This window comes from Heterocephalus glaber, unplaced genomic scaffold, assembly GCF_053883595.1.
Source record: "Heterocephalus glaber isolate CG9 unplaced genomic scaffold, H.glaber_assembly_v1.0 deba00001689, whole genome shotgun sequence".
Lineage (NCBI taxonomy): Eukaryota > Metazoa > Chordata > Mammalia > Rodentia > Bathyergidae > Heterocephalus > Heterocephalus glaber.
The window spans coordinates 1,630,357-1,642,384 of NW_028258414.1; the positions used below are offsets into that span (position 1 = coordinate 1,630,357).

Below are 12,028 nucleotides of genomic sequence, written 5' to 3' on the forward strand. Positions count from 1 at the left end.
GGTGAGCATCTTTCATATTTGCTAGCTGTTTTCACTTTTTCCTCCGAGTTATATCTTTGGTCAGTTTTGAGGAACTCTATGGATCTTAAGGAGATTTGATTTCTGTCATATTATTGCATAGGTTTCTGGCAATAATCTGCTCCTTATCTCCTAACTTTATTTTATGCATAAGATTTTAGATGGAAGAAATGAGGAAGGAGGCAGCTTCAGCAATGGTGGGAAACTGTTCTAGAATATTTCCATTACTACAAGCGCAGTCAAGATGTGGACACTTCTGCAGGATGACATAAGAAGTCCTGGTACTGTTTTTAAATTTAATTGACTAGTTCTGTAGGCAGACAACTCCCACATCTTCTGAGCACCGATCATTGTTTACAACAATGCAAGTTACCAGCCACCTTTACTTTGTCAAACTCTGGAAAGGGTTTTCATGAAAAGCAAGGACACTCACCAATATGCTAACAAGCATCACTGGCAAGGAACTGTCCCACAGTGCCACTTTGTAACATGGCTCTGGGGATGGGTTGAGGGGAACGATCACAGAATTGGAGTGTAATGCTGGAACAGAGTCCAAATGGGCTGAGAAAAAGATCAGGGAAAGAGAAGTGGAGAAGAGAACAGGTGTGTGTTTCAGCAGAACCCGGAGGACACTGGAGTGGCCCAGAGAAGGTTCAAAGGCATCTGCCCAAGCTGGGGAGGCAATGCATAAAGCATCTCCCTTCCATAACCTAAATGCTTGGTACCTTAGCTGTATTGCTTACATAATATCAAAAGTTGCTGGAGAAATGAAATCAAGAAGAAAAAACATGTAAACAAAATTTTAAAAAGCTGGATTCACGAGGAATTGAACCTGACCCCATAGTTGTGTTCTGCAAAAGAAATTGGAGGAATAAAACTTGAATAACCCACTCAGATTTGACAAACAATTGATTAAAGGTTGGCACTAAAGGGACTGAATTTTCCAGCCCCACAGTTCCTCTAAAGGGTAAATGAAGAAATAAAGGGCATTTTGGTGCTTGAACTCTTCCGAAAGGAGCACTACTGAAAGGAATAAAGGGCCCTCGGCCTGCTGGCCCCTGTCGTAGTCCCATTTGGACAGTGAGTGGTAACACCCTGGATGCCTGGCTGTGTCCTCTATGGCCCCTCAACCGGGGCTCACAGCACCCAGAAGTCCTTCCCTGTGCCAACTCCCACTGCGTTACCCCGAAGCCAGTCCCTCAAGAGGCCCCCAAGTGATTCTGCCCATGTGTAAGTATCAGCTGCTCCATCCTTACTTAATAATTTCTACTAAATGCACCCAGCTTTCAAAAGCATGCACACAGCTACTTGTTAGCATCCCTTTAAGGAAAACCTATGAAATACCAGGTTTCTAGGGCTAGTGATATTTCTAAGAGTCTTCAAACCTAGTAATTAAGTAAAAAGTGTCCCCTGGTTTGTTGTATGGGGTCATCCGGCGTGCTGCCTGTGCTGCAGCCCAGGTGACAGGATGGCTTGGAACCCAACACCACAGGAGGCACTGGCTGTCCTGTTTGGGGGTCAGCAGGACGTCCCTCCAGGCTCCCAAGGGCTGGATCCAGAGAAACTGTGGGGTAGAGAGGAGTCCACAGGTCTATTGACAGCCAGCTATGGCTTCCCAGTTGTCTGTCCTCATTTTTATTCATTTAGTGTTTGCCTCTCTGATCCATGTTCATCTATCTGAAAGGAATTGGTGGTCCAGGAGAATTTGATTACTGCTATTAATACTTTTTAAATGGTAATATAAGAACAACAACACTACCCGTTGCAGTAGGACTTTCTAAAATATTTTCATGTCTTCACCTCCATTTCATAGTCAAAGAAACAATAAAGTAGCTATCATTATTAATATTTTTAAGTGGAGAGAATATGCCACAGAAAGGTTAGTCCAAAGTGCTACACCTGCTGACGTCATGGCTCTGGACTTGAACTTGGGACATTAGACTTCAGGTTCTTTACCCACAAAAATATGCTAAGACCTTTTAGTGAGGAAGACGTTGGATTTAGGTACATAAGCCTAGAATTAGAGTGTAGGGCTGGGGATTTAGTTCAGTGGTTCCATTGCCTGCCCCACAAGCACAAGGACCTGAGTTTGATCCCCAGCACCCTCCCCCAAAAAAGGTGTATAGAATTAGAGTGTATGCCAAAGAGTACAAATGGAGTAAAAGCAAACAAACAAAAAAAGTTAATGACAACCCTTTTGTGAGAGAACGTGAGAAGATTCTTAACAGATTTGGACACAGTGAGCTCACACAAACTGTGGTATCTTAATTTATAAAGAGAACCTCATGGAGCAACTTCCCCTAGAACATGGGAGCTCAGGGCTGAGCACTTCTCTCCCTTTCCATTATGCAGAATCTACGTGATGGGGAGACAGTGTCAATTCTCTTTCTCCATACCTAAGATGACACATGATAATGTGTATCATGAGTGCTCTTCTTTGCCTAGAAGAAAAACTTACAGTCCATTTTGTCACCTTTTATGCTAATAATGCTCTCTATATATGGCAGGATAATTTTCAAAGTCATTTCCTTCATTTCTCTAGCTTTGTGCTGTAAGTTTAAAAGCTTTATAGAAAACCAGTCTCCACCCTAACTCAAATACTCTTTTCTAGGCTATAACGACTTCGGGTCTTCTTCTCATCTGAACATGAGGACTCACAGAGAGAATTTAGGCTCAGCAAGAGAGAATCACTTTTGATGAGGGTGCCAGAAAAATGATCTAAACTTCATATTCTGAGTCAATAGTTTAAAATATAATTATGGTGGAAAAAACTAAAGCGAAGAGGAATACCAAAACAGAAAGACTAAACCACACATGGAAGACATTTTTCCTCAGTCTCTTTTCCCTTTCACTTAAGAAAGTTGTTCTGGTGTAGATATAAAATGTCCCTCCAGAGTTTCATGTTCAGAGATGGGCCCTGGAAGGAGAAGTTTCCTGGGGCTGTGAGCTGGAAGGTGTATTCCTGTCTCTGCTCATCCCTCCCCTCTCCTTCCTTGGTGCAATGGGGCGAGAAACTCTCCTCCACCATGGTCATTTCTGCCTTGGAGCCAGCTAACCATGGACTGAATCCTCTGAAACCATGAGCCAAAATAAACTTCCCCTCCTTTAAGTTGCAGGTGTCAGATAATTTGTCCAAGCAATAGAGAAGTGACTAAAACAAAAACAAAACACTTAAAGAGTAATAGAAATTGCTCATTAAAGGGGTGCATATTAAGACACAGCCACAATTATTCTGACATGTTTTTATACCTTTGTGTTTTCAATGACCAAAGAATAGTTTTCACCTCATGAAGAATATAAAAATCTTACCATCGAATAATTCCTTATACTATAAATTTGGTTGAACTGTGGATTAAATTTTACTGAGTATGTGTGCACTGGGAAATTTCTGTAACTGTACTGAGAGAAGTCTTTGTCCCTAGAGGTGATAACAGGATGACCCTTCTCTGCAGCTGTGAAATACTGAGCTGACGGTCTGCATCACCACACTACACAAGAGACAAAACAATATTTACTTTAATTTAAAAAAACCCATTTCCATAATTTCTTCAAGGTAAGCATCACTGCTAAAGACAGATGTTACCATTGCCTGAGAAAAATTTAACATGATTTTTATTCTCATAGGAATATCTGGCATTGGTACATTCAACACATAAACTAGTGAGAATGTGGTTAGGAATCTGTACACTCAATAAAATCAGAAAAGAAATCATACAGAAACGATTAAAGACTATGCATTCCAAAATGTGCCAGAAATTGAGGAGAAGAATATCAGAGTTCCTAATTATAACCCTAAGAGCATTTCGAGAACTGTGGCAAGTTATATATACCTATTAACAATACAAGTGGGGTTATTCAGTGACATAGAAATCTGTGGCCTAATTCAGTGAATAAGAGATCATTTCCCACCTCTAATCTTCATACCAAATTACCTTTTGAGGAGTTAGCACCCCTTCTGATGACCCTAGGGTTAAAAAATGAGAACAGTTCCAATGAACTATTCCGTCATGTGCCCTCACAGATCCCTGTGCATGCTGACACTCTACAGACCTCTCGGAACATTTGACAGCTTCAGCAATAAATTCTGTAAAAAGCCCATTCAAAGGATGAAACTTCACCTTGACCTGAAGTGGCACTAACACTGTTCATCCCAGGAGTCTGCCAGTTAAGAGTCTAAGAAGTTAGATTACACGTTCCTGAACCTGCCATGAAGATGTCTGAGCCCTAACATTATTACATTACACACCCTTTAAAAGGTCAATTTACTTCTCTGGACTTGGCTTCTCTGTCTATAAAATGAGGAGACTGGCCTTATGGGTCCCTTTTTCAAACACGGCCTCTCACAGAGGTTCCTTGTGAGGCTGACTTCACGACCTCTGTCACTGCCAATTCAGATCCCACTAATGACAGCCCATCCTTCTCGGGTGGGCAGAGCACACAGCTTCTCGCTGCCTTCACTCAATTTGTCAAGGTCTCAGATTTCACCCTGTGTGTTCCCAGCTGACAACACTGACCTCAACCAGGGAAAACCTTAGGGTCCCAGTCAATACCTGAGCACCTTTCCAGCCTATTCTTTAGTTTAATAGGTTCGACTGGAAAAAGCTGAAAGAAACATAAATAATTACATATGCCCTGAATAGTCTTTAACCTTTTCCACATGCTACTGTGTCATAAGACTATTTTTTTGGTCAGCATTCAGCTTCAAGTATGGGCTGCATTTTCTCTACATACCATAAAATCAACACTCATTGCACAGAAAAAGCTAAGGCAACACAAGTCCATTAACTCTCATCTCTCCCTCAGTAAACTGAAAACAAGCTCTGATCCTTCCTCCATTGCAAGGAGGTTATGGACAGGCAAGAAACAGCAGATCTGATATGTTAAAAATAATCAAAATAAGGAGAATAATATTTCTCATCAGGGCTGCTATGAGATTGAAGATAATAAATGAGCACAAAGAATGTGTTCAATAAATCATAGTAAGGATTATTATTCATCATCATAAATAGGAGCTCAGTAGAAGAGTCAAAGCCTAGGATGTGTGTTCAGAGAGAATGGCCCCATGGCATGAAATAACGGATAGTGCTGTACAGAGAAAGACATCCAGACCCTTGTGAATCAAACTGACATTGCATAATTCTGCAGTAACGTCCAAGTGTGGGCCTTGGGTGGAGCAGAATGGGGAGCAATGGGAGAAACTCACAATTCAGAGGAGGAAACAGCTGTTTGGTTAATCACTCCAAAGCAATAATGTTTTTCTGCTCTTCCCAAACTTTTATTGGGAGGCGATCCTTTCAGGGACAAGCAAAGCAGATACTTGTTTTCACCAAATGATTATCCCTCATAGCAAAGTGCTTTCTAAAATGCAATTTCAACTAAAGCAATCATCTGTTTAAAATCATCTATTCTGTGCTTCACCATCGCCTACAGAATAAAACTTACAGCACAACTGATGCAGGCCCAGAGCCCTCCTGTCTTGTGTAGCTGGCTAGAGTTTCGCACCCAGCGGCATTGCTGTGCTTTCTCCTCCCCCAGGCTCCCTGTGGTGCCCCTCCCCATCTCACCTGCACATCATAGCAGGGAGACAGGTCTTGGGCAAATGGGAAGGGTGCTCCTCCCTCTCCAGGGAAATGTAATGCTGGATCATTAACTTCCTACTTCACCCTCTGAATAGGCCACCCTGAACTGCAATTACTGTTCTCCGAACATCTTAGCGATTCACTTTCATATCCCCAGTGCCCAACATGGATCAGAAAAACAGCAGGTGCTCAAAAAAATCTGTGCAATGAATGAATAAATGAACAATAAATGGGTAAGAGGCTGAAGGTAAAGCTAGCAGAGGAGGTGAAGGAAGCACACTTCCTACCCCAGGGGACACTACCTCAACCTCCCCAAATGGGAAGAAGGGAAATAGACAACAGCATGATTCTTCCCACTCTTTGTGGTTCTTATCTTTTATCAGAGATGCTAAACTAGGTGAATTATCATGTCATTCAATGTAGGCAAGCATTCTTAGATTTTTTTTATTTAAATACTTTTCAGGTTATTTTTTATGGGTGACCAGCCACAGCTGTATGCTTTTTCTCCCAGACACTCACCATGAAAGCCACTTTAAACACATAACATAGGCAGGGAGATCCACAGCCGCAAGTGTTCCAGAACATGTGAAATTCATAAGTGCCATCTTGCCAAAACAGTCTAGATATAGTCGATCTTCATTACTTACAGATTCTGGATTGGCGAACTTGCCTGCTTGCTAAAGCAACCCAAAATCCAATACCTGTGGCATTTTCACAATCATTTACAGGAAAAAAATCTATTTGTCCCTACACATATGATCCCAGTGAAGCCTGAGCAAAGTGACACTCAGACTTCTTGCTTTAGCTCTTACACTGTAAAAAAAAGGAGTCATTTCTGTGATTTCATTACTACAGTCTTTTCCCATTTGTGTGATTTTGTTTATGATTTTGCTCTAATGGCTCCTGAGCACAATGCAGAAGTCCTGTTGATGTCCCAAGATGTGACACCCATGTTAGGCCAAGTCCACTTGGGAACAAGCTACTGCGCTGCTAGCTAGCTTGCCATGAATTCAATGCTCATACACCAAAAACAAACGTTAAAGAAAGGGCCTTTCAACAGAAACACCATTAAACAAGCTCATGTTCTGAATGGTTAACAGAAATGTTCTGCATAGACGCTCACCGGCACCTAGTCAGGCATTTACTCTAGGAGCAACAGTTGAGAAATTGTGAATTCAGTGTCTATGACAACTTTGTAGAACATAACTGAATAATTAGAACCAACTAAATATTAACCGAAAGCCATGGAGAAGGGTGAAGGGCACACCAAAGTTTACAATGGATTAGGCAGAAAGTGACTTGGTTTGAATCTAAGACCTCCTACTTGCACTGGCCACGTGGTCTTTTTTAAGACACTAAACCCTTAACTGTCTTACTTTCTTACCTATGAAATGTGGTATGATATCTTTTTAAGTCCAGCATATCTCACAAGATCACAGACAAAATCGCTAGATCTTTCTTATACAGTGGGCCCTTGATTATAAACTCAATTTGTTCCTGAGGGCTGACTGTAACTCAAGTTGGTCAGTTGAAGGCTCAGGCTCCTCCTCACAGCCTTCAAAGTCTCTCTCCTGTATACAGGCAGATCTCAGCGTCCTTAGAGAAACATCAGCCCAGGATTTCTCAATTAATCCCACACAGGCAAGGATGTTGTCATGTTCCTTCCAGAACTCTTTAAGGGTTAAATCTGTATCTGAGACCATCTGGAAGCACAAGTGGCCAGCATTTGGGTTGTAACTCAAGACTTTGGTCATAAGTGAAAACTAAAATTCAGGTCATAGCCCAAGTTATTCATATGTTAGCCTAGATCGTAACTGGAGGGTCCACTGTATATGAAAAAACACTTTCTACTCTTGAGTGTTATGCAAATAAATTATGAATTTATGTCATCTTCCAAACATAAAAATAGAATTTTTTGCAGTGAAATGCATGTAACACAATACAGACTGCATGGTGAAAGGCTAGGGCCTTCCTATAATCCCTATGTCACTGTGGGAAAAGGCTGAGCATACAAAGACAAAATCAGGCTGTATGGACTTAGAAACATGCAAAACTGAATTGGCTGAACAAACCTGAAGAAAAAAGTGAATAATTATGACCACTCCCACCTACCTGACCTTCTCCCACGATCCCACTGCTCTGGTCCAGCTTGATGCATCAAGCCCTGGTAAGACCCCGCTACCTCCTTGTGATGATATTTCTTCCACCCAATAGCTGAAATGGATCCTCTGCTAAAGTGATTCAGAGCCAAGGTTCTAAGGTCAAAACTCGAGCTCTAAAACTTATAAGCATGTGAATTAGGAGAACTATTTAAGTTCTCTAGGCTTCGGCTTCCTCCTGGGTCCTTGTTCTTGGGGTTGCTGTGGAAGCACTGGATTGGTGTCATCATTAGGATTCAAGCTCAGCCCAAGACCTCTCCACCCACCACCCTAGTCCTGGATACTTTCAGCTACCTCAAAGGGATCAGCACTGACCTAACAGAACCCATGTCTGACTCCCCTGCAAAGACTTAGCCATGTTTTGTGTTGTTGATTTTGATCTGGATCATAATAATACAAAAAAAAAAGTCAGGATTATTGTTTTTATAGATCATGAAACAAATCTGTGGTCATTATGGGAAATACAGAAAATAGGAGAAAATACAAAAAAGAAATGAAAAATTATCCATAATCCCACGACTTGGAGACACGACTTTTAACATTTTAGAGTATTTCCTTTTAAAGAGAAGGTCTTATGTTCCAAAGGACAAGAGCTAAGTCTTAATCTTGGAATTTTCCCAGACTCGTCCCTGCTCACTACTCCTCGGTACCACCAGCACCTAATCCAGCATTGGTAGCTAACAAACATGTACACCTGTCCCTTAGCTGACTGACACACTGATTTAAGTGGCTCCTCTATACACTTATATGTATACCATGTAGCTACAGAAATCTCGACACTGTTAGAGTGACGTAATTTGGCTCTTTGCAGGGTTTAAGCTGCTAGAAGTGTCTTGGGTCTCTATCATTTGTAGCTATTGCTTATGTATAGTGGTAAAAGTGTGTTTCTATTTGGAATCTCACATTTCCCTTTTCAAAATCCTCAAATTTCACATACCTACAGGAATGGTCATTCCATGAATTTTATCAGCCCAGCCAGCGTAATACCGAAGTGTTTTGATGACGCCTTGCAAATCCACATAAAAAGCTTGGAGGAATGGTTTGCCACCATTTAGGGACTCCATGGTCTGTAGGGAAAGATATGGAGAGGAACTAAGTACCGAGAACTTTCCACCTATACACTATTTTCTGGAGCAAAAAAAAAAAAGGAAGAGAGAGAATGTAACTGAGTATGATTGGTGATGTATACCTGTTCCATTCTGACTTCCAAATAAAGGATTGGTTCTCTAGGAGTGCAAGTTTGGCTTACTTTCTAGTAAACAATGAGTGTGACTCTGTGTGTGTGCGTGTGTGTGCATGCTCTTGTGCCTGTGTGTTTCCAGGAACCACCATCCAAATACAGAAATTCAACAGATGATAAAGAAATGTTCTGCTTGTCAAACTGGCTTCTGTTATATTAATGGTCATAGCTGAATGGAGATTATTTTTTGAGTCTTCACTAGTCATTTAAATCCATAAAGAGAAAAGGAGACATGGGCTCTTTATGCAATTGATGAGAATATATAACATCTCCACAGTCCCCAAGACCCCTGCTGAGAAATGGAACACTCACAGTGCACACTGAGTTTATTTATTACCACCAAATAAACAAAATCTCCTCTAGGGAAGCCTCAACTTTAACAAGTCAAAGGCTGTCTTTTGTAAATATTTATGTTAACAACCATTATCTATTAAGAATAAAGTATCTGGCCCATTTAATAAAAACATTAAACAGCTTTACATTATAAACATTATTTTAATGGCATGCTCCTAAATTGATTAAATCTATAACCAAAACCATGATAAAGGAGTACAATAAATAAGAGTATTTTCATTTGAGACATACTAAAGGTATTATAATTTTAATAAATGAGAGCATATATTTGCCATTTCGTGTCTTTATAAGGAAATTGTACATCACATACTAGTGTAAAAATTATTTGATGGCTAACAAAGCTAAAATTGAAATATTCTTCACTCAATAAGATAATTCTGTTTATCTACTTACTACCTGTATCATTGTATTCTGGCTGAACTTTATTAAAGGGTTTTACATTATTTCCTGGGACTTCTCAGAACATTTGTATCCTCATAAGATGGCACTACGTTCTCCAGGAAGCTGCCATAGAGCCTAAGTCTACAAATCACAGAATGAAGGAGTCAATACCTGGAACTGGGCCACACAAGTGGTCCCCATGAGAGGCTGACAGTAGGGAATCCTCCTGAGAACTACCAGCCCTGTGTCTATTCTCGTGTGTGCTAACTTTGGACTCAGTGGTAACTTCCATTTTCTCCATCTTGAGCTCTCTTTTATTCCAGAGGCTGCTTCTTATGGAAATTACTTCTCCTGTACTTCAGAAGGGTTTCAAAGGCAGAATCGAATTTGCATGTGGTGGGAAAAGAGACTTGGTCTCAGTAAGACACATGGTAGGAAAGGGGGGCATTTGAGTTTTACTGCATGAAAATATAACTGCAGAAGTAAACCACATCATCTTCTGGTACATATTGTTAGTCTGACACATCATATGCATGTATATAACTCAGACATTCATTGGCCATTTATGTGCCAGGGACTGGGCTAGGATGACCAAAAAACAGAGTAAACCCTAAATCTGATTCTTAAGGCAAGTATAATTCCAGTGAAGAGACAAACGTATACACTAGGATTCCCCAAGGTATTTGGAGGAACTCAGTTTTATATATTAGAGGGTTTGCCAGAAAAAATAACGTTGAGGTAATATAAGTTTGAGGGGCATTGTCGAACCTTTCCAGGGCCTGTAGTCTGGGACGCTCCAAGAAGGAGCTACTTCACCACGAAGCACCTTCCTCATAACATGTGTGAACACTGCTGGGTTTCTTACAGCCAATAACATGTTACATACCCTTCAGTTCCAATCCATCTCCATAAAGGAATCATCTTTGTTTCCATACTCTGGGCAGATCGAGGGGGTGACTGGAGAGACAGTGGGGAAGGCACAAATGCTCCCCTCCCCCAAAGCAAGTTAACAGGAGTGGCTTGAATGCCCAGAATGAGGAATCTAAACATTACCTGATCAATGTGGCCATGGGCGGCGGGGGTATTTGTATTCTCAAAAAAATGGGGTTTGTATATTAAAAACAGCAACAGAAACAATAACAACAAAAACCACTAGATAGGAGAAGCTCCTTATGTCGGAAAAACGTTCTAGTAAAAAAAAAATGTTGTCTCTCCTTTCTCTAGATTCTAGAAAAAGATGATAACTAGAGCAGGATGTGTGAGAGGTCCACATCCTGCTGTGGGCATCAGAAGGATTTGATCCATGGGCAAGTCAAAGCTTGTCCTACTTGATCCCAGGAGGACCACTTGTCACTGGTCTTCTCTAATCAATTTGGAGACTCTTCTGTTGCTTGAGGAAGGACAATCCTTACCAATTAGGGGATGTTACCGTTTTTCCTTTACAATGCCATGAGAAAAGATGCTCCGCTGGTGCCTAACTTCCCTACCTGACCTGATTCCAAAACCTTAACATCTTTCACTCCTCATGAAAATTATGCATGCACTAGCTCTCCCCCCAGTTCCGCTTGACAGCATACTTTCAGAAAGACAAGGAATCCAAATTCCAGCAGAAAGGTGGACTTGGGATAAAGGTGTACTGTTTTCTTAGGCTACTTACTGCAAGAATTGCTCGGTCTCGCTCCACCAAGTCTGCCAGCTTGTCCAGAAGACGTCCTCTCTCCGATGCATCCATCCTTCTCCACACTGAACCAAGAGAGAAGGCCAAGCGGGCTGCCTGCACGGCTTTGTCTATGTCTGCCTGTGAGAGAGGAAGGGGCACGACTGAGGAGAGGAACACTACATACAGGAAGGACACAGGCTCTAGCAAAAATGCGATGCCTATGTGCAAATACCACATTTTCTTTATACATTCGTCTCTTGATGGACATACAGGCTGCTTTAAAGATTCAGCTATTATGAACTGTGCAGCACTTATGCATGTATCACTGTAATACGATGTCTTTAATTCTTTTAAGAAGATACCTAGGAGAAGAGCTGAGCTGAATGGAGTTTTTAATTTTAGTTTTTTGAAAGTCTCTGATTTCCATAGTGGTTGTACTAGTTTACAGTCTCACCAATAATTTAGAAGGGTTTCTTTTTCCCCTGCAGCCTCACCAGCATTTGTTATTATTTGACTTCTTGATGATACCCATTCTTTTTGGAGTAAGGTGGAATCTCAGTGTTGTTTCAATTTGCATTTCTCAAATGGCCAGAGACACATACACACAATGGACTACTACTCTGCATACAGAAGGATA

The 12,028-nt window shown here is 41.1% G+C and overlaps 1 protein-coding gene across 2 annotated transcripts in view; it reads right to left on the reverse strand.

The window, feature by feature from the left end:
- The window catches only part of Aldh1a2 (aldehyde dehydrogenase 1 family member A2), an 88,508-nt gene that overhangs the window by 35,102 nt on the left and 41,378 nt on the right, over nt 1–12,028 (reverse strand). For both annotated transcript variants that reach the window (XM_004855737.3, XM_087199233.1), the window contains exons 3-4: nt 11,389–11,529; nt 8,694–8,823 (exon numbers count right to left, since the gene is read on the reverse strand). In XM_004855737.3, coding sequence (XP_004855794.1) covers nt 8,694–8,823; nt 11,389–11,529 — 271 coding nt within the window. The remainder of the gene's footprint in view (nt 1–8,693; nt 8,824–11,388; nt 11,530–12,028) is intronic.